Here is a 23369-nt window from a genome sequence, read left to right on the forward strand (position 1 = left end):
ATTTTAAAAATGCTAATATATGATTAGAAATAAAATATGTATTCTATATAAATTAATTTGAAAATTAAAAGAAAAAATATTTCCTATTAATTTCAGAAATCTTTCTGTAGTTTTTGAAATTTTGCAAAGTTTTTTCAACGCGCAATTTTTGAAAGTTACTGACTCGTAATAAATTTCAATCAATTTACAGGTTGCTCAAAAGATTTCCCTAAATAGCTTAGGGTATTGAAATACAATTTAATTCCTGAAATCCTCGGACGCACTATGCGCTTTTCCCATTAGTTTTACCTCTAAAGAATTTTATTAATATAGATGGGACCAAAGTGCTTTAAGAGTAAAAAATCTAAGGTTGGCACGCTTTGCTGACTCTTTTAATTTTAGTGTATTGTATTGTATTGTATTGTATTGTATTTATTCTTCATCTTGATTGTGACATTTCCAACCTTCCCTGCGGCCATCACCGTCTTAGCGTCGGTAACCAACCTCAAGAACCAAAACGATGGAAAAGCTCTATCACGGGTTGTATAAGCCAAAGCAACATTATTTGTGTACAGATCTTTCATTAAATAAGAACCATTGAATAAGAATGTCAGGAAATGCCCACTCAATCAAGAGACAAGGCCAGGCTGTGGCAGCCGTTTTTAGTATTTTTAAATATCACTGTATAGTCTACGTTACGTGTACACCGTTTACATTAAATAAATAATGTGGTGTCAATTGTATTAATATTTCGGAAAAAATGCATTGCATTAAAATTACAATGATTGAGGAATGAAAATTGTATAGCAAGATTTTTCAGATACTCCTGAAATTTTGAATGATTGAATTTCGGGCTTTATGCAGTTGCACTACCATATACTGAATGAATTGAATGCGATAGTTCTCGTCAAAAAAAACACAAATTACAGGAATACACTTTATTACTCATTTTTCATAGAGTGAAAATGCTATTACATATACATAATACACGCATTACAGGTAGTTGAAAGTAGGTATTGCATATTGCAACTGAAAAATTTATGCAAAACACATTAAGGGAGTATATTAAAAATTTAAAGTCTAAATTAAAATTTCCGATTTCCACACATACTAAATTAAAATTGTGTTTTACTGAAAATTAAGGAGTTTCCCGCCGCATTTAATGACTGAGATAAACAAGTGATGATGGAAAATCCATTAAGGGTCGTATAACATCTTAATGCTCCCATTATCGCATAATCACTTCAATTGAGAGATAAACTCTCATCTGCATAAATGAATTTACATACCATCAAGTGCTATCGGTTTGCTTCCTGATTTATATGACATATCTCTGTTTGTAGATATTATTTATTTAGCCAACAAGGACAAAAAATAGCTCTTCAATAAGCCACACAAAAAATTGTTATCCTTCACAGAGGAATTTTCATTGAGCCCTCATGAGCTTCAACTGAATTCCTGCCAAAGTATATTGAACCATTCGCGCGACTTTCATTTTCAACCATTTGTATGAAAAGTGCTCAATTCGTCTTTCAATTTCGTCAATTCGTCAGCAAATTCCTTTCTTATTCAGTGTTCACCCTTGGAAAAAGTCCCCTAAATAATATACAAATATATTATATATATAGTGAAGGCAAAATCGTTTCCACAATATGCAATGTTTCACTATTCAAGTACCATCTGTAACGTTATAGAAAATATTTTTTTTGTCGGAAAAGCTTGCTGTAGCTTTGAGTAATATGTAGAAGAGATTTAAGGGCTTTTGTCTATCTTATAAATTTCAAACTTTTCTGTGTTGGGGGCAAAATGTGGAAATAGGAGAGGTTATACCTGAATATTATGTTCCTATCTTTCACTGAATTAGACACTTCTGTGGGATATTAAAAATATTTCAGCGTTTTTTTGGCAAATTCACTCTTTTTATTGCACAGATTAAATCACGATTTTTTTTAAATTTAATTACAGCGCTTCTTCAGGATATTTGGCAGAAAATATATTACAGCTTTTTGGAGATTACTCATTATAAACATTCTGATAATATGATACTTAGAAAAGGTTAATTAAAAATTCTTTTTGGCATTTATTTTATATTGCATACGAGTCGCATATAGTGTTATTTTCGAAGAAAAAAAAAATTCTGACGTAGAAATTATTATAATATTTTGAATAGATTGAAAAAAATTATTAAACTGGGTAATACCAATGAAATTAAAATCGTTATTGAAATGAGTCTCTTAACCTTTCGTAGTTTTTACTTAACAAAACGTGCTTAGAGAGTTTAAATATTACTGCCAAAATATGTCATTGGTTTTCGGATAAATATCATAATTTCAAGATTTAAGACTTTAATTATCCTCTAACCTTGAAAGAGGATTCATTTCTTCAGGTTCAAATTTAGTAGTAGTCGTGCTAAGATACTTCCTCATGAAAGGTGCCAAAAGTCGTTTATCCTTAAGTTCATTTCCACCAGTTAGTAAACTTACAGGATATCCAACAAGAAATACTATCATGAATCCGATTAAACAATAGTACATAAAGCTTATTCGGAAAATCCAAGGAAGATCTGCATTTTGATCAGACGTCGTAGACAGCAAAGTATTCGTAGAAATTGTGAAATTAAAATAGCATCCATCTGTTCTCATTGGAAGATGTGGATCTGGTTTTTTAGATAAACCTCCAATGACGAGTACAGCAGATCCAAAAATTGCAGAAATAGTACCAGCTATTGCTCCCTAATAAAAGAATTAAGTTTAGTTACTCGAATCTTCCTGAGAAAGTAGAATTACTTACCGTTTGATTAGCTTTCGAAACCAACATGCCCATCGTGAAGAGTCCGAGCATTGCTCCGTTCGTTAAACCGGTAACAGTAATTAGGATTACGTAAGCAGTTCCTAATTTTTCCACAACAAAAACTAAAACGATTTGAAGACATCCTAAGAGAAGGGTAAATAATTTCAGCAAATTGCAAGACGTCTTCTGAGACATTTGAGGTAGAATGGGTTTTATGAAGTCCTCGTAGAGGCAGACGGTTGAACTATTGAGACAGGAAGACATTGTAGATAGAGTTGAAGCAATAAGACCAGCAATAAACAGCCCCGAAAGACCTGGATAGTGTTCAGACATTTCGAAAACAAAATTACCCATAAGTTGGTCTAATTTTTGAATCATTCCGGATGAAAGTGGGTCGCATGTTTCATAATAAGCGTAGACCAGTAGAGCTGCAATTATTGAAAATGCTACGAAGAACATTTGTCCGAGGTAAAAGAGAAAAAGAATAATCCGAGCTTTGGTTAGATTTGAAACACTCAAACAGCGTTGAACGGATTGTTGATTCAAACCAAACTGCTGGGTTATGTGAAACGAATGTCCAATAACAAAAGTCCAGGTCGTAAGGCGAATTGTTGGATCAGGATTGAAACTGAAAAAGTTTTAGTTATTTTGAAATCGAAATTTCTTTTGAACTGGAATCACTCACTTGGAATATATTAGTCTTCCCCCACGTTCTGCAGCTGCCCAAATTTCACCAAATCCCCCGACTAGTCCAAGACCCACGCAAACGATCCCAATTGAAGATCCAAACATCAGAATTGCTTGAAAGAGATCTGCCCAAATTACAGCTCTAAATCCTCCGACAGCCGTATAGAAAATACATATTAAACCCAAAACTATAGTAGTTAGGGCTGTAGATAGTCCTGCCGCATGGTTGATTACTAAACTCGGTATATACAGAATCACTGCTACGAGACACGAAGTTCCCACGAGATATATAAAACTCGCAAGAAGTTGGACTTTGCGTCCAAACCGTAGCTCCAAGTAACTAAAACTTGACGGCAAGCGAAGTTCGTAAAAAACCGGAAGAAATATGAATGACGATGCGATGACCATTACAAAGTTACTAACAGCGTAAAGCCAATGAAGAGTTCCGTGTGCATAAACATCTGATGAAACAGCAATGAGGTTTATTCCGGATACGAATGTAACGAGAAGCGAAATGGCTACTGGAAATATGCCCATATTTCTGTTGCCCAGAAAATATTCCTGAGGTGTAGTTGGTTTATTTTTTGACCAAATTCCATAGTATAGTCCAACGAGGAATGAGATTATAAGCACAAGAACAAAAAGAACATAATCTATACCACTAAACACATGAACAGAACTTTTATGAAGTGCCATTGTTGAATTGAAGAAAGTGACTGCTTGACTTGGCTTTATTAGTCTTACCCATGACTTCCTAAACCTCGAGTTTGCAATAAACTTAAATGTTTATGTTCTACTTTCAGTTTCCATGTCTTTTTTCTGTGTATTTCATGACATAAAAGGTAATATTATTTAAAAAAAAATACATATGAAAATGTTGAAACTTCCTCAAATCGCGCTATAAATGAACAATATATTTCTATTCAAATTTGAAGGTATAGGTAAAATTCTGAGAAAACTGGTAGAAATACAGGAAATGCAGTAACCATGATAAACATCAAAACAGCGTATTACCAGTGAAGAGTACCGTAGGCATAAATATCTCAAGTAACTCCATAAATAAATTGTTGCCAAATAAAAATTCTCTTCAAGTGTAGTTGGGTTGGTTTTGGACTAAAACCTAAGATAGAGTCCGATGAAGAAGGAAATCACAAGAACAGGACACGGTGAAACATAATCGATCCTTGTAAATGTTGGAAGCGTTGGAAGAATATAGTCTAAACACCATGTTTGAGTTAGAGAAAACGACTGAATGAATTACGTTCAATAGCAACTTAATTGCAATTTTTACGATTGTTTAACAACTCGACATACTTTTTATCATAATTCATGTTTTTTATTACGAAATGTTTTAGAAAATACAGAAAGCATTAAAGACGTGAATGTCACGTTTTCATGACCTAATGCTTTCTAGTCATGTAGTGTCATTTAAGTACACGAGGTAAATAATAAATTAAAATAAATACAACAAAATTTCATGTTCATTCTAAGAACAAATAATCTTTTTCATCTTATGAGAGAAGATTTATTTCTTCTAAGTAATTTGCAGACATTTGTTTAATTTGTTCTTTTTTTAGAATACTGGCCAGAAGTCATTGATTGTTAAGCTTACTTCCTCCAGTCAGTAAACTTACTGGATACCCAATAAGATATACTATTGTAAAACCGATTGTAGTGTAGCTTATTCGAAAGGCCCATGGAATATATCTTAATTTAAATCAGATTCAATAGATGACAAAATTTCTATTGGACTAGTGAAGTTAAAAGTACATCCATCTATCTTTGGAAGAATGATGTCTGGTTCTTTAGAAAACCCACCAATAACAAGAATGGCAGCAACAATGTTGAGAGACTTCCAGCAAATATTCCAGACATAAACAGGCTGGATAGACCCGGAAAATATTCAAATATTTCGAACACAAAATTAGATAACAGTTGATACATTTTTTGAATCAAACCCGAATCACATGATTCGTTCTATGCGTAAATAACCAAAGCCATTATAATAGAATATCATATAAATAGTATTTGTCCTACATAGAACATAATCAAGACTGTCCGAGATTGATTTAGACTGGAGACCCATAGGAAGCGCTAAATGGACGTCTGATTGAGGCCAAATTGTTGAGTAATGTGAAAGGAATGTTCAAAAATAAAAGTCCAAGTCGTAATTCGAATAGTAGGATCTGGATTAAAACTAAAAGGATGTATTCATATTTATAAGCTCCTTGAAAGTTTTTTATCTGAGGGTTCTAAAGCTAAAGTATAGCACTCACTTGTATAATTTTAGTCTTCCACCACATTCTGCAGCTTCCCAAACTTCACTAAATCCTCCAACTAAACCAACTCCAATGTAAACGATCCCAACACAAGATCCAACTATATTAGAAGTGTCTGGAATATGTCTGCCCAGATCACGGCTCTGAATCCACCAATCCCAGTGTAGAAAATACAGACAAACCCCAAAACTACGGCAGTTAAGGCTATTGGAACTTCTGCTGCGTGGTTAGGCACTAAGGCTGGTAAGTAGAGGTTTATTAATGAGAAAAGCGATATTTGTAGAATAAATATTAAACTTCCTAGAAGTTGAATTTTTCGTCCAAATCGCAATTTAAGATAACTGAAACTTGAAGGTAGTCGAAGTTCATAAAAAATTGGTAATAATATATGGGAAGTGACAATAAGCATGACAAACATCGAAACAGCGTATAACCAGTGAAAGGTATACTGTAGGCATAAACATCCGAAGTTACTCCAATAATATTCATTCCTGATATGTAAGTCACAAGGAGCGAAAGAGCTACAGGAATCACACCCATATTTCTGTTGCTAAGAAAATATTCTTCAGGTGTAGTTGGTTTGTTTTTGGACCAAAATCCATGGTAGAGGTGGTAGAGTCCGACGAAGAAGGAAATCACAAGAACAAGAGCGAAGAAAACATAATCAATCCTTGTAAATGTTCGAAGAATTATTTGTTCTAACATAATTTCTTAGTTTAGAAAAAATGACTGGTAGACTTAATTTCGAATATGAACTAAACACGTAGTATACTTTTAATATTAAAGAGACAGCCCCTGTTTGCGGTATACAAATCAATTTTTTAGTTGGAGCATTCAAAAGAAATGTTAAGCAAATTAATGTTTGTTATAACTCTAAATTGCAAATGAAATTGAAAATGCCTAGACAATTTTGGTATGTCGTTAAAGTAATATAATTAGGTCTCTTTTCTTAGAAAGTTGGTAAAAAACACATAAGTCTGCTTTGTAGTCTTAAGTACGCGAAAGTTGTCGTGGTCAAATTTTCTAAGTTTTATGTAAATGACAAGTGTATAAAAAGTTTATAGTAAGATTTACATTTAATTACATATTTTAATTTCACTTGTAATATTAAATATGGTTAAATTACAAGGCATATAGTCATTATTTATTATGTCTTCCACATTAAAGCTTGTGCTTTCACTATTAATCTCAACTACAAAAATTAATTAGATGTCTCGCAAATCATTGAATAAAGGAGTTTGAAGCTTTACTTTGTTTTTACTACTTAATCGGAACTACAATCAATTGCTGCTTTGAGCCTGTTTTAGGATCCATCTTTATTCGATAAGGTTCGGTTCAATTTAAAAATAGGGGAAAAAAGCCCAATTCCAAAAGTGCCCCAATTCAAATGTTCCCCACTTCCCTCTATTGTAATTCAGTCAATATTCTATATTGAGTACATTGGTTCTTTCTTTGATATCAACGCCAATGCATTTTGCCGCAAATCTGCTTTATATGGGAAAGATTCCAAGCTTCCGTGCCAAAAATATACAAGAAAAAGACGCCTCTTGCACCACCCACAAAAGACAGAGGAAGGCTTGGGTGTTGGGTGGGTGGTAGAACTGACAAGAATGCAACAGTTGTTCAATATGTTGTGCCGAGAGACAAACACAGTGTGGAACAGATTAGAGCTTTTAAACCAATGAAGTGGCACGCTTTCAAAATGGCACACATTTCCGCCAATTTCCCCCACAGACGAAAATTTATTTTCATGTGATAAATTGCACCCACCAGCCGTGGCTTTCATCATGTCACTCTTTTAGAATTTTCGCAAAAATATAATATTGCATTATTCAAAAGAATTTTTCAACATTCACAAAATCTCAATCTGGGATATTTACGTCCTTTTATTGCATATGCCCAATGAAATTTTATTTGTGACAATAACAGAAACGCAAAAAAAAATGTTACTGAGGAAAGTTACGTGAGAAAAAATTTCATGCTCCATAAATTATGTTCTGTGACAAATACACAACCCATACGCAATGTGAAAACATAAAGCACAAAGATAATAAATTATTAATATTCTTCTATGGCGAATAACATATTGAGACTTGATGGTGGTACAGACACTCAGGGAAAACTTGAAACATAATATTAACTACTTTTGCGAGAAAACTTTGTGATCTAGTCTTTTGAAAATTCGCTAAAATTTAAGATTTAGGAATTTGCGTGATTTATAAAATTGTAATTTTTTGGGATTTTTCAGACTCCTCTTACTGCTAAAATTTTCAAGTGGTATATCGAAATGTTTTAAAAAAATTGCCTTATAAGGTCACAATGAGAACATTGCAAAACTTTTGGTTCCATCACGCAGCTATTTCGCAACTTCAATAATCTACTTTACACAGAAGTAAAATCTGAAATTTAAGAATTTTTCAGTGGGAAATAACTTACTGTGATACCGATCATTTTCGCAATTTATCTAAGGAATAATTAAGGAGGATCCTTGAAAGATAAGAAAAATCTGTTTTTGATTAGCTTCATTGTTGAGATGCTCGAATATGCCGTGGTTTGGAAATGGAAAATTTTATACGCCGAAAGAACAGGGGGTGATATTAGCTCTGAAAAATGCGACTGATTTTAATGTAAATTTTTCCCAGTTTTCGTACACATTTCACGAGATATCTCCAAAACTACGTAGGTTGCCAATTTGGGGTTTTCGGTTGCCAATTCAATATTAAGTTGGCTTTTATTTTGCATTTATATTTTTTGCTAATTCATTCTACAATGACAGAAAACAGCTAATAAACCCAAAAGTTTTTTCGGCTCGCTAGAAACATATGGGAAACACAGGAAATGTCATGCCCCCGCCGAAAGAGATAAAACTACCCTGGTTATGTCAGTGGAAGTTTTTTTTAAATTTCAAAATGGAAGTATAGAATGAAAATCGATCAATCTCTGTTGATATATTCCCTTAAGACTCATTTAAACGATTTTTTTTTAACTTAGGCCCCATGCAACCGTTGCCGTCTTAGCGTCACGTCTCACGACTCAACTCTACAACAAAGGTTATAGATTTTATAAACCCAGTATCAACTTTGTAAGGTTACTAGTGAAGAGATCGGGTTATATGCTTAGTTAAAGGAAATTTAGCCACACTGTCCTAGCTAGCTGGTGTCCTATCTTAGCGTAAAAATGGTCACCGAAATGATCATATTAATTTATATGATAGTAATTTTGACTATTTCATGTGAGAAAATTCTACCATCTTCTGTTTCACAATGGTATAATCCAGATTGCGTTTTATGCATTCAAGTATATATATACAATAATTTATTCATTTTATGACAGAACTCACAATGCTGCTTGAGAGCTAGACTTGAAAGCAATATTGTGTTCGCACTTGCCATTCATCAATACTCTTTCTTAATGATCAATGAACTTCAAGGACGATCTATTATTTACTTGGGCAAACTTTCCCGGAATACCGCCTGGTATCTCAATCAACTTTTCGTGAGATTTCTGTACCCATCACACTTTCTTTGCGGGGGTAGCCCTCATGATGGGGTTGAAATGGTGAGCGTCTTGTGTTTGTCTTTGAGGGTAGAAAACAGAGAGCCTGGGTGAAAAATAATGAAGGAAAATTTGCTTCAACACGCAACTCCCTTCGCAAATGGGATTTTCAATCTATTACAGAAGCAGCCAAGAACATTTACCACAGTATAGATTTTGATAAATAAACATCGAAGAACAATATCGGGCTATATAAAGAGTATGTTGAAACTTTCTTCTGGATGGAGAATGGTAAAATATGTCCTCCTTCAGAGACTCCCCGAGACGAGGTGGGTGACCTGGGGTGGTGGCTTGTGGCGAATGCCAGAAGGATGGATATTGGTGGATATAAATCACAGAGAGGAGAAATAAACCTTTCTAGGGTGAAATGATTGCCATTAGGTATAATGTCGCTATTTTCCTCTTTGCTGCTTTTTCTCCATCATCCTGACCCAGTCTGTCGCCCTCAGCCTCACCATTCATATCATTGTTATTATTATTATTTTCAAACGACCTCAATGTGATTCTTTTTTTTCTCACCACTTCAACCCACACCACAGGGTATATGTTTACATACGGGTTACTTAAATTTGTTTAAGTTTAAACCAAACATGTTCAAATAATAGTGCGCAGTTTTCTAAGGTATTTCGAAAAACATCAGTGTGTCTCGGGAGTGGTTTATTTCTTAGATAAATTTTCTCCATTTTTTATTGCAATGTTCCCGAGGATGTCCCAGCTAAAATAGAAAATCCAATAGACTTTCTATTTTACATCGAAATATTTCAAAGTTTAATCATACGGTGTTTACAAGCAAAATTTAAAATATAAAATTTCATTTAATATTTACGTGTTTTTACTATTTTTAATATATATTTTAATAATATTTATTATTTATTAATAATATTTAATTTTTAAATATTCAATATTTAAAAGACTTTCGTGTGACATATTACAAGTATAATATACAGATTTGAAACCTAACAAACGACTATCATCGCATTTTGTTATTATGATGGATTCAGTAGAGGAATTCTGTATCAGTATGGGAATATCATGAAACAAATTTAAACATATTTATTGGATGAATTCAGAGAAACTATTCGAAAATGCGATTCATATGTATCAATCACTGAGGGCTCCATATAGCGCTCTTTTTAGTGGTCATTCGATTCTCATCTGCCTTAATTATTGTCCTGCTTGTGAATTTAGCACAAAAGTTTATCAGATTTACTTATAACATTAACAGACTGTTAAAGAATTACCCTAAAAATTCTCCAAAAGTTAATGTCGAAAAATGTTATATTGTTTTTCAAATCCATTTAAAATCTATAGAATTCTTAGTTTTAAATTTTACTGTAACTTTTTATAGGGTTTCATTCGGTTCCGTTCAGCTAGAGCCGAAGCAAGAGGAAGAGAATAGTCCTAATCCGGTCGGATTATTCCCTTGCTGTGATAAGGGAATTCAGGGAAATTTTCAAGAATTTTCGAACACTAAACGTTTAAATACCTTAAATATCAAATAATGATATATTTTTAATATCAATTATCTTATAAAGAAATTAAATATAATTTTGATATTACAAATTAAGAGAGCATTCCTTTTCAAAGCGGATTTTCTAATTGTAATACTGCGGTTTTTTTTTTTAAATAAAATGTCAATTAAACACGTTATTAAAAAAATTTAAATAATGGTACAATTGGATTTTTTTAAGTGTAAAAGTATCGAGATAAACTTTAATCATCGAAGTATTTTGCTGCGTGTAAGATTAAAAAAAAGGATGTAATTACTATGATGGCACTCAATGGGTCAAGTGGTAGAGCACTCGCTCTATGATGCAAGTGTCCCAGGTTCGATTCCCCTTTAGGTCACCAGGAATTTTTTTGGCGTTAAAGGTGTTCGGATTGCTTCCAGTGAGCTTCATTGCACTTGATTCCACGTGGTATGGGACTGACAGCCTCATCCAGTGTAAAAAAAATAATAATAATTCATATCTAGAAATCCCCTTGCGGGAAGGTCTAGTTCCTTTATGGAATATTGTGCCAGCATTATTATTATTATTATTATTATTATTATTATTATTATTAATTACTATGATGTCTACTGCTACTTAAAGTTTGTGGCCTCCAGGTAAATCATTTGTCACTATATACAGTTACTAATGCAATATTTTAGTTCATGACAATTCTCAATTCATTCGTTTACAGAATTCGTCCCCTAGAGGAGCTTTCATCTAAAATTATTTAACAGCATATAAACGTAGTCATAGCTCTATTTTTAGGCTTATATCTTTGGCTCCATTCTCATCGGCACTTGTATATGTTTTATCGTCAGCCAAAAGAAGAGTGCTATCTCGAGCAATTGGCAAGAATGACGAGAAAGCTTCTGACAATACCAAGACATATCTTGATGGTAGGAACGGAGTGGGTGGCAAAAGGGGTTGACAAACTTCTCCCCGTGTTATATTGAGCTCAACGTGTGATTACAGGTGTAAAAGTGGGCGGATGAAATATTCTTACGACAGACTTTGGAGGTATTTTTGCACCAGTTAAAAAGAAATGTGACAGATTTGAGTGGGAAAACGCTGAAAAGTGCCTTGATGGGAAAAACGGCGTTGATTTGTAAGGTGTCACGATCATGAAGGAAGGTCATTTGTACATTGAGGATTTATCAGAGACATGCATAATCCAAACAGAAGCCAGGAAAAGTCACACAGGGAGAACACTAAGAAGTTATGCTATTTATCAAGTCGGAACGTTCGTAATAAAAGCCAGCAAAAGTTGATGTAAAATTAGGAGACAATCTTTGATGTAGAGATTCATTCTGCTATAAAAATTGTTAGGTAAGGAAGAACATACCTTTATTGCATGTAATTTAAAGAAAGAGATTTTCTGAGTAAGTACTTAACAATTACCAAAAGACGATAACTTTTAGCATAACTTAAATGGAAATTTATTAATAATTTATTCCACTATATTAAATTGATTTTAAAATATTTTTATGTTTTGTTCATTTATTGCTCTAAATCTAAAGCTATGTAAATTAGTAAATTAATAAATCAGAGGACATTGGTTGCTATATTAATTTATACCGTCAGTGCTTCCAAAAATTGATTTAATAAAATCAATACAAAAAAATAGAGGAACAAAATTTTTAAACGTCATCTGACGACTATAGTTGATAGTCGAATGAAAGTATTAACTAAACGGACGGGAAATAAAATGTATTTTTGTGCGGACTTACATAATTCCAGTTCAGTTTTTTCGATTATCAAATAATCAGTGCTTACCTGAAACGATAAGAGAGAAAACAGTTAGAATCGTATAGCAAGATTTCCTATTTTTGTGAAATTAAAAATTTTGTGTGCTCACGGAATTTTATAATTCATTCTATTATATTCTATTCTTTGACCGAATTCGAAGGATAAGATACTGCATATTTGCAGAACATTTGATATTTGTAGGATCAACACCAGGGGTGCTTCTATCTCAAAAATCAATTTAGATATCACATAACCTCGATTATCTCGCCTCCTGCTTAACCGATTTTGATGATTACAGCGACATAATTGTAAAGGAGATATATGTTCACATTTCGTTCATATATTATCCTTGTTCGATTACGCCATTTGTATTATTTCATGGTTTTAGTGAAAAAAAAGATATTTTCCAGGATCATAAACAATAATTTCAGTTACCTTGACTCGTCCTGAGTAACCTAAAATGAGTTTGCATGCATTCCGATTTAGGTCACGTTAAGAAACTCACTTATAATAAGCTGATGGCTTATCACTAGTGTTTACTTTAATCACATGATGTCTTTTTAACTTTATTTATTTAATTTTATTTACTGTTTCCAGACAGTCTTTGTTTTGCGGAAAAATTTAGCTTGAAAAAATAAATCATTCATTACTTTTCCTGAATAGAACTTAATATTGTGATAAATTAAGAAGAATATTGTTTGATTTATTTTCTCAATTAATTTTATATACCTTTGACATGAGTCAAACATAACGTTGTTACAGTATCGAAAAATCTAGATTACCAAGGCTATATATAAATAAAACCAGTCCATGAATAAATCATACATTCATTAAACAATTAACATCTCCACTCCTTTTAGGCTGTGATGATTTTTGTAAGAGGAAAGAGTTTATCACATTGCTTTTTTGGCACTAATTCGCAATGGTGAATCAAGTGTGATTAATCTAGTATGGACTATTTCGCTGAAAATAAATTTCTATTTATCATACGAAATTAGGATTTCACACCTCGGTATTTCCCTCTCGACGTTATAATCCTCAGAATTGTATTAGGGCGGACGAAGTTGAGGACAATGAACGGCTGATTTGTAGTGGTTTTGCCACAATATATAAGACCACCCACCGGATTAGTGAGGCAACAAGTGAATATAATCCATCGTGTTCACTATTCGAGAACATGGAGAGACTTCTGCATATCGATAGAGAAGTTCTTCGAGAGTCCCAACAGACTTCCATTTTGAACTTCTTGAGTACTATTATGAATGGGAAAAAATAGTGAAATGCATCGGCAGCCTTCTGGTGTACTTGAGAATATGGCCATTGAAAACATGCTAGAGTATCCTTGATGATGAAGAAAATTCTGGGGCAAAAAAAGTGCTTTGTGTGCAGAAATGCTACTGACAATGGCCTCAATAGACTTGTAATTAATACGTGATGTATTGCTCTTCGAAATTGCAATCCCTATTGTTTCAGTCAGTGAAAATAAAATTGGAGAAAAGCAATGAAGGACCTAAAGTTAGAGCACAACAATTGAAGTGGCATAGTAATTTAGTACTCAGGCGTAATGAACAGTCCATTGGGGATTGAGGGTTTTCTCAAGGGAAATTATACAAGTTACAACCCTATTGCGACAATGTGCTGAGAAATTTATAGAAATTCTTGTACATCATTGCCTTTCATTAAATTTAATTGCTTAATAATTTTATTTGTAGTAACAATTCCCTTTATCAGATGATGTTACCCTGAGGATTTTCTTGTGTGCCAGAATTTCCTTCTGTCACGAGCAGTCATCAGGAGTTTTCACACAATAAAATCAATACGGTCTTTCAGAGTTGATACACAATTTCGTCTTAAATTTCCGAAGATAAGATTTGAAAATCTTTACATTTGTATTGATGTATTTTAGTTTTATTGGGGTTTTGTGTTATCAATAAATGTTATTTTAAAAAATATGGTAAATTGTCTCAGATATAGAATTTCAATTTATTGAAGAAGAATATTGAGAGTTCAAATCAAACCCACCAATTTTTTTTATTTCTATTATGTTCAATGGTTTATAAATTGAAAATCGAATTCAAATTACTTACTGGTAAATTACCAGTTTATTATTATAAAGGATTACCATAAAGGATTCTAAAAGTTTTCCAACGAACCCAAATTCAACAAAGATGACGAACCCAACATGGCTTCTGCGGAAAGGAGATGTGCACAGAAAAAAATAATTTGTAAAATTGTTTGTAAATGTTTGTGAATTCCTACTGGGAATTGAAGAATAGAATACATTACTACATTACTTACGTTGTATTATTAACGCTTCATTTAAATACATTTCTATAGTATATGTTATATATTTGTGAATTCCTAAGTTATATGTTGCGCACTAAAAATTACCCGTTAGAGGGCGCCGCACTCTGGGGATGAGATCTATCACACTTCAATTTATTAATTTCTCGATCACTGGAGCTTAATCGTGAAACCAATATTTACTTCTTACTTAGAAAACTATACCGATACACGAATGAGACTCGCAAATGAAAAAAAATATATTTTTTTATATCTATGCTTTGTTTAGGTTTTAAAGTTGTGGCGAGTTTAGATTAAGGAACGAACACAATTCTTACTTTTTAATTCACCTTTATTTTCATCACCACCACCATATTCCAACTCTAATATTACATTTCGACTAATTTCTCGAGCTCTACTCCTTACATTATATCGTCGGGACGCTCACAATAGAGTTAAAATGCTTTAAATCAGCTGTAAACCATCTATTAGTTCTAAAGTACCTTACAAATGTATTGAAATTAACAATATCCACAATTAAGATTAAACTTTCAATCTAAATCCAATACAAAAATAGAAGAAAATAATTTCTTGTTAACTCTGTTCCATGGAATTCAGTGCAATCCTTGTATTTCGTGTACAGCTTCTAGCCTAATCCAAGTGCTGAAAGGGAAGTATATCTAAACCGTATTTCAGCTGGAATGGGAAAATCTGTTTCTGTGTATATGTATTCCTTGGAGCAAGAGAACTTTTCCTTGTGGATGACTTTCCTTTTCCATCCGTTTTTGATCTCATAATACTCTGATATTTCCAATATGCTTCTTGACTAAGATTCTATCACCCAAATATGTAATGCTCATTTTTCGTCCCTAGATTCGCATCACGACAGAGACTTTAATGTGATCTTTCACAGGCCCTATTTTGTGCATGTTTAGAAAATCATTTTAATGGGATTAAGGTCAAATTTATGCTTCAATGGTCACAGTGCCAAAGCAATTTTATCATCAAGTGTAATTTACTCCAGAATATGCTCAGAAGGGAATGAATATACTTGAAAGCCAAGACAATATTTATTAAAGACTCAGAGGATTTACTTTACAGCTTATCACCCTCAAGTCTACTTTAAAATGGGAAATGAGACATTTCTTTTTTCAGGGAAAAATCGCAATATGAACAAAGATGGAAATTCATTTCAATTTCTCTCTCACTTTCGTCACATCTTGACAGTTCTTTAAAAGAAAGTGCTTTCAAGAGAAAAATATGAAAAGGTAATGAGCTTGAAATGTAAAATCATATCCCAAGTTTTCTTTCACATGCGAAGATATCTTTAAAATAATTTTATCCTGATTTTTTTTCTGTAAAATGAAAATACTTCGAATAGATTGACGCGTGTCACTTAAAGTAAGATTGGGAGAAAATTCAGGAATAACATCCCTTTAATGTCCTTAACAAATGAAACTGTGTGAGGACTGAGGAGATCCGCCAACGAGTGGTTTTGGTCACAGTCATGTGGAAAACCGCATGCCAAGTTGGAGATGGACAAGGAGGATGTCAATAGCTGACAGATAATATTCCAAGCATCAAAAACGTATATTTTAGTACAAAGGGGAACATTTAATGTACCTAAGAGGAATGAAATTGATTTTCTGTCCGATTCATCACCAATATGGTACTCTCAGTCCCATAGCCAAGAAATGATATAATTAAAAAGAAAAACTATCTCTTATCCTAATTTATCTTTGATTTCTGCTGATTTTTTTTGTTTAGGACAATTTTTGTAAAAAGCATTGATATATCGTCGTTAGTATCCAAAATTGTCGTATCTGAAGAATTAAAATTCAAAAAATGCCTGATTAGCAGCGTATGACCTGATAGGCAATTTTCAACTCATCCGAAGATTAATCTATAAACTTTAAGGCTCCAGAAGATTGGGCAGTATTTTGGTAAAAATGGTCAGTTAATATAATTGTTCAGTATAGAAATAAAATGGATATCATGCAAATAGCCAAAAATAGAGAGACTTTTTTGGCGAGAATTTGTAATTACTTTCTTACTAATTTGGTTATTTTACTGATCAATTTGATAATTTAGTGACCAAAACTGTACATCCACAACTTATTTGTCTTTCAATTCTCAGCCTTACGTAACTGCTAAAGACTATTCTTTAAATCATGATGAATATTCTTTTATACTTCAGTGAATATCATATTTATAAGAAGACATAGTATTTATTTGACCACGTAAATCCTTAGCTGCACTTAAAGTATGTAAACTGAGTTTTGCTTATTTGAAAATGAAATCTATAACATTAAAATTGCATAGGGTAAGAGCTCATAATTTTGGACAGTTTCTAAATTTGGACAGTTTGATTAGCTGTCCAAGATACAGCCAAGGTATCCAAATTTATAGCCAAGGTGTCCAAAGTTTGAGTCAAATGCACCTCTACATATCAATTCATTTTTAAACGTATTAAGACTAATTTTAGTAAAAACAAAGACAATAAACAGCTTGCCAAGTTTCTAAAGAACTCTTCTGAAAAGAGAGTAACCACATTTATGCTTATGCTCTGTCCAAAATTATGAGCCCTTACCCTACTTCACTAATCAAAAAGGAGTACTGGGAATAGGATATGGTAGATCGGATCGGTAATACCATCCTTAAGTGCTAATACTTAAGAAAATCTTAGGAACAGTAGGAGGGTGAAATCGCCCCACGAAGTCACCCCCAATTTATTTGGTGTTAATATAAAAAAAACTATGCTAATGACATAAGTTTCAATAGTATTTTATAGTTTGATATTTTTAATACAATAACCAAGTGCATTATTTATGCGAATATAAATATAAATGTAAAAGTAATGTATTTAATACGACGTCTACAATATATGCACTGAAAAAAACTTAGTTGAAATTTGAATAAAAGCGCTCCTAGCATAGAAAAAAATGAAGTTGTTTTTGTAGTAATTGAAAAAGTTTTTAATAGCCCTGGAATATGAACTTGCGAAAAGTTGCAAATTTTATCCGCTGTTCACAAAGTACTTTAAAAGAAAATATGAAAGGGAGTCCTAAAGTATAATCTCTTCGATTTTCCTGACCAAGGAGCAATTTGTTATGTATTCATGTCGTGCCTTTGACTCATTTACTGAGATCCACTGAATTGTTCTAGGCAAAGTTTTCTTCCTTTAAAGATGGTATCAAAATTGACATTATAATCCCCCTTCAATATATACTTATGAAAATTTGCATTCTCAACACTCCCAACGTGACCTTTTTTGCACCCAAAGGAAAGGGACAATTTGTTACAACTTGGAAACCATGGCGCCTTGTAACATTCAAAAAAGTGAGCAATGACCTGGAGGAGCATTAAAACGATATTATTATTTTAATGACCCATCAACCGACAGATTTCCGTGTGAGAGTCCTATCTAAATATTTCCTGGGAAAGTACTGACGTTAAAATTCAATTACATGATTTATATTCCGAAGGCACGTGTTGGAAATAAATATTGCTAGCGAAAACACTTGCACGAAAGCCAAATCAAGCATAAAGTACGATGGTATAATTGTATGTTAACAAATTTGTAGCACTTGATAAGAGAATCTTTTATTTTATCACCACAAATTTGGGTCATTTGGAAAGCCTCTCATGGGGCCAAGAAAGCTTCAAGTTATTGCAGTATTTTATAGTGGATCGATACAAGGAAATGGAGGAAAAAAGCTTTGCAAAATTAAATAAGATCGTTTTAGAAAATCCACTCCCAACAGTTTGCTCCTGGCATCCATGTTCAATGGCACTGCAATCGTGTCATGAGCTGAAAATAAATTCAAATTGGAACATCTCAAATGATTTTGAAAGCTCGTAAAAGTCATTTGTCGAAATAGAATGGAAAATGTGACTGTAGAACAGCACTTTGTGGGGTCTTTTAATTAAGGATGAGAGCTTTTATTTGTGGAATAAATTACAGTGAAAATCCTATAAAGTTGTAGGACTTTTCACTTGAGTACTGGAATAAATTTTATTATTTTTATACCAAGATATGAAAGGAAATGATTGAATGATGATAATTCTGCACTATAAGGTCTGATTTAAAATAACATAAAATTTAGTCTGTATTAAAGACAAAAATAAATTGTAAGCCTTGATGGGGCTTACCTAAATAATATTATAACTTCTATAAGGCAAATGGGGAACTGAAGGTGCCATCTTTCAACGTCTTCGGAGTGAAGTGTCCACGGCGACTACTCACTGAAGTACAGAGACGGTTGACTCGAACAAAAACTCCAGCAATCTTCGACATCGCATAGAGATGATTATTTGAGCGTGACATAGGAATAAAGGATTACGATTGCTGGGTTCAAACGTCGACTGGGTTAGCGACTGTCAAATGGTCTGTACGCTCTACAAAATGAGCACTAATAAATAAATTTTGATCAACGGAGACTCGAAAATTCATCCTAATCTATGAATCAAAGGGAGAATTTCGGTCTAATCCTGTTTTATTATGCCAACATTTCAATCAAAAATGGATTATTTTTCGGGGCATTAAGGCGCTTTAGAGGACAACCGTCAGGGACACATAATGTGCTACATTTATCACATTTAATGAAGCCTGGCAGAATCACTCATAGGAGTGCTTAAAAGTGTGTAGTTTACAGATATGTTATTTATTTATTTATTTTTAAGTAAGTGATTTTGAGTTAGTGACAGTTGTTTAACCGTGTAGGTTTTCGGCTTAGGCAGCTTAGGGCCTGAGACTTGGGGTGACATGATAACTTGTTTTCGAAACTATCGACTGTCGATTCTGAAAAATTTAAACGATAGCTGCTCTTCCCGCAACGAATACAAATATTTACCAACATCTTCATTCTTTTAAGAATGTCACAATAAATGGCCCAACAATGCGTAAAAAGTCGACATAAACTTCATCTAACAGATATAGATTTATCGATACTGTCGATTCGATAGTATCTAAAAGTTATTATACCACCACTGCACTGGGTATAAAGAGGGATGGGTGGCGATATAAAAAATCACATTTAATTTAAACAAAATGTTAACCTTCAGACATTCGAAAAGTTGACATACTGAAGTAAAACCGTAGAAAAAAATGAACAGACCGAAATTTGTACTTCGGTTTCAGTTTATTGCACAGTTATTTTACCACTTCTGGAAAAGATTTTAAATTATTTTCAGTAACATAATAACTTTAAAAAACATCTTTAAAGTTGAATAGGTTTTTTCTAAAGATTAAATGAAATTATAATAGGATATTCGCTTGTCCTAGCTTTATTTTTAAATGTGCAATCGACAAGAAGAATCTGGAGATTAGAGAGAATGTCCTGATTAATTTGCAGAGACATTTAGGTCTATTAATCATTGAACGTGGGTTGTTCTGTATCCTAACTTCCCATTCCCACGATATCAAATGTTAATTTTCTACGAGAAGTATTTAAATAGAAAACCTATTTTCTCCAATGTTACCTAAAGCGATTTCTTAATGCAATTCCCAATAATCAATATAACTTTTTACCAAGAATGCATTCGCAATTCCGAATTTTTCTTTCATCTTCCTGTAACAGAGTAACCTTTTAGAAAAATCCAATATGCTATCGACTGATTTGAAATAGCGGAAATGGAAGGGAGGAAAAAATCACCGGTAAAAACAACTTACAAAGTTACCAGTGGAAATAGGTTTAAACCAAAGCTCATGAATTTTTTAAAGCAAAGAAATTCAAAGGACGAACTCAAACATATTTGGCAAAATTGTAACATCCTTGACAGAAAGGACTATATGGCATTTGGAAAATATACTACTGAATAAACCACGTGTTTTTTTCCAACACCACAAATAAACTTCTCTGCTATTTTTAAACATTGTTAGCGAAAATTGCTGTGTCGCTGAAAAAGAAGTACATTCGTTATTGTGCCAAGGGATGGTGGAAAAAAATGTGTGAAGTTGAAAAGCTTGGAGTATCCTCTGTACTCTGTGCTGACATACACCACGTTTAAAATTAAACAATAGCACTGAAAAGTAAAGTATTGAGACACAACATGGTCAAGTTTATAATTAAATTTCGAAAGCTCTGATGAATGAGATATTTTCCCTTCCACAGTATTCTCTTATACTTCGTCCTTTTTTTCTATACTTTCTCGCTACCATCCTCGAGACAAGCTCTTATATTTAACTTATAATTAATTTAGCGAAAAGAGCAATGAGAAAACGCTGTATATTTCATTATCTTTTTTTTTGTTAATCTTTTCGTAGCTTTTTGCACAGAGGTGTGAATAGTTCATGGAAAAAGCTCTATTTCTTCCAATTTTATGGTCTGCGGATGGAAAAACAATTGCAAACGATTCTTCTTCCTCAAGTTATTCATCTTGATACGAATAAATGAAAGAATTTTACGAAGAAGAAAGTGCATCCTCCGGGAAATTCTTTCACTTGCATTAAATACACTTTGTTGAGCACAATGCCAAAAATAATGAAAAGAATGCGCTTCTCTCTTGTGTAAATATGTCTGCTTAAACAAAAAAGTATTTTTGCAAGCGTTGTTTAGTGAAGCATAAAGAAGGAGCTCTACGAGATTTATTTTCATGCTCAAATACCCAAAATCAGATAAAATGAATAAAATAGAAACTTCAAAAATAGATCCTTTGAAGTCTGGCTATAATATAATATAAGTTATCAAAGTTTTCGTTTTTGAAAGTTTCATTTAAGTTAGCGGAGGTTAGCAAGTACGCTTGAACAGATCTTTAATAGATCTACGGTGGTGTCCGGTTTGATGCGCAACAGTTCTTTAGAGGAAGGAACAACTTCCAAAGGCTCTACAGAGGATAATGAGGCACTTAAAAAAAATAATGAAGACAGATCTTCTAATAAAGCTGTAACGTCTAACGTATAGGACAGATCAATCTCAGATCAACATAAACTTCTGGCTCAAATCAACATAATACCGACTTTTGAGGTAGAACCGATAGAATCGATGATACACGCAGAAGAGAGAAAATCTTCGAAGGACGGATTCTTTGTCGTATTTTTGGGTTTTATTAAAAAATTCTGCAATGGAGTAATTGCGGATTTGAATAAACTACCTATTACAAAATAATTTTAAAAGCACAAAATTAATGTTTAATGAATTGACAAATTAGAAATAAAAAAAAAATTAAATCTCATATGCTCTCCTCGCAGAAATAATAATCAATTTCCAGGGCGAAAATGTTCTATATTACTTTGATGCGCCTTTGACGAGTTAATTTTTCAAATCCTATTACATTTCTTAATATTATGCTCCAAGCAATAAAAAATCATATTGAATTCTTTTTTTTTTCAATTAGCTCTTTTCCAAGAACATAAATTCGAAAAGAGGCTTAGAGAATTTCATTCATGCAACGATAACATATTTAAATAAATCATCAGGGATCAATACAAAATCTGACCTGAAATTTCGACCATTCCAAGAAACATATTGAAAATTATTGGTGATGTTGACTATGAAGGTGAAGGAAACATATTAAAGAAGTAGGGTGAGAATTAAAATTGTGACAAAGTGAAAATATCAAGTTCTACTTTTTGTATGCAATCTAAATAATGTGCAATTTTTTTCTGTAGAACTTCTGGCAGTACTCTTCAAACTGACTATCTCTTTTGTCTCTTATTTTTCTTTGGCCTATATTTTCATGTAAAATATTTAGAGAAGAGTTGACTACCGATTCGAGCCACTCTACGCTGCATTCTCTGATCTCCCTGGAGATGAGGATGCATTGAAAGTCGATGGTTTTGCAGCTGGCACTCGGTTGGTAAAAATTTCCATAAAATAATGAAAAATTCAATTGTCATGCAATTTCATGAATCATTCCTCGAGGGTTGAGTCGATGTTTTGTGAAACAACATTGAATAACATAAATGTTGGTGCGGGTGGATAGGCATAAATCAATAAATTTTGTTATTTATCATCCTTTCCCCCTAAATTTCCACCTTTTCTTCATAGTCATCAATTAATAAACCTCAGGGATACAATTTTGGGGAATGGAAAATGAAATGTGAATATCCAAGTTGATTTGAAAATGAATTATTACGAAATGAACAGCAAATAATTATTATGTGTGAATGAGAGGAAATTTTCGCTAGTGCGACAGAAATTGAATTAGGCATAATAATTGTCATCATTTGCATGTGTTAACCTCTTAACTCTCAAACTAACAACTCAATACAGCAATTTATAAACCATTTTCCATCCAATTTTCCACGACAAGAGGAAATTGTAATTTCCCTCGCAGAGTTCCTACTCGAAATATTGAACTCATAGCAATGAATTTTCATACCATTTCTATGGTGATGACTTTCATAAAGACCTACCCTTCCTATTTTGCGTGCTATTTTAGAATAATTATTATTTAAAGCAAAATTATATCTTACATCAAATTGGCAGAGTCACTCGAAGATTTAATTCAATTACGAGGAATTGTCAGATGAATATTGAAGCATAAAATAGACATTTACATTTTCAAATAGAGAAAATCGACAATCGACAGCCTGTCTGTTTGACACAAGAACTAC

General features: G+C 32.9%; 2 protein-coding genes across 6 annotated transcripts in view; both read right to left on the bottom strand.

Moving 5' to 3' along the window:
• LOC129800873 (rap guanine nucleotide exchange factor 4) overlaps positions 1–23369 on the bottom strand; it is a 147399-nt gene that overhangs the window by 88760 nt on the left and 35270 nt on the right. The window lies entirely within an intron of this gene.
• LOC129800877 (sodium-coupled monocarboxylate transporter 1-like) lies at positions 903–4271 on the bottom strand. The gene is made up of 3 exons (XM_055845605.1): positions 3455–4271; positions 2770–3397; positions 903–2711 (listed from the first exon to the last, which is right to left on the bottom strand). The coding sequence occupies exons 1-3, from the start codon at positions 4150–4152 to the stop codon at positions 2325–2327; spliced, it is 1713 nt and encodes a 570-aa protein (XP_055701580.1). The 5' UTR covers positions 4153–4271; the 3' UTR covers positions 903–2324.

This window comes from Phlebotomus papatasi, chromosome 2, assembly GCF_024763615.1.
Source record: "Phlebotomus papatasi isolate M1 chromosome 2, Ppap_2.1, whole genome shotgun sequence".
NCBI lineage: Eukaryota > Metazoa > Arthropoda > Insecta > Diptera > Psychodidae > Phlebotomus > Phlebotomus papatasi.

Bases quoted from the DNA above. Each gene is read 5' to 3' on its own strand.
- LOC129800877 (XM_055845605.1), bottom strand. From the start codon at position 4,152: ATGGCACTTCATAAAAGTTCTGTTCATGTGTTTAGTGGTATAGATTAT. The intron at 3,398-3,454 runs GTGAGTGATTCC...AAACTTTTTCAG, and splicing joins GGAAGACTAATATATTCCAA to TTTCAATCCTGATCCAACAA. The intron at 2,712-2,769 runs GTAAGTAATTCT...TTCTTTTATTAG, and splicing joins TTTCGAAAGCTAATCAAACG to GGAGCAATAGCTGGTACTAT.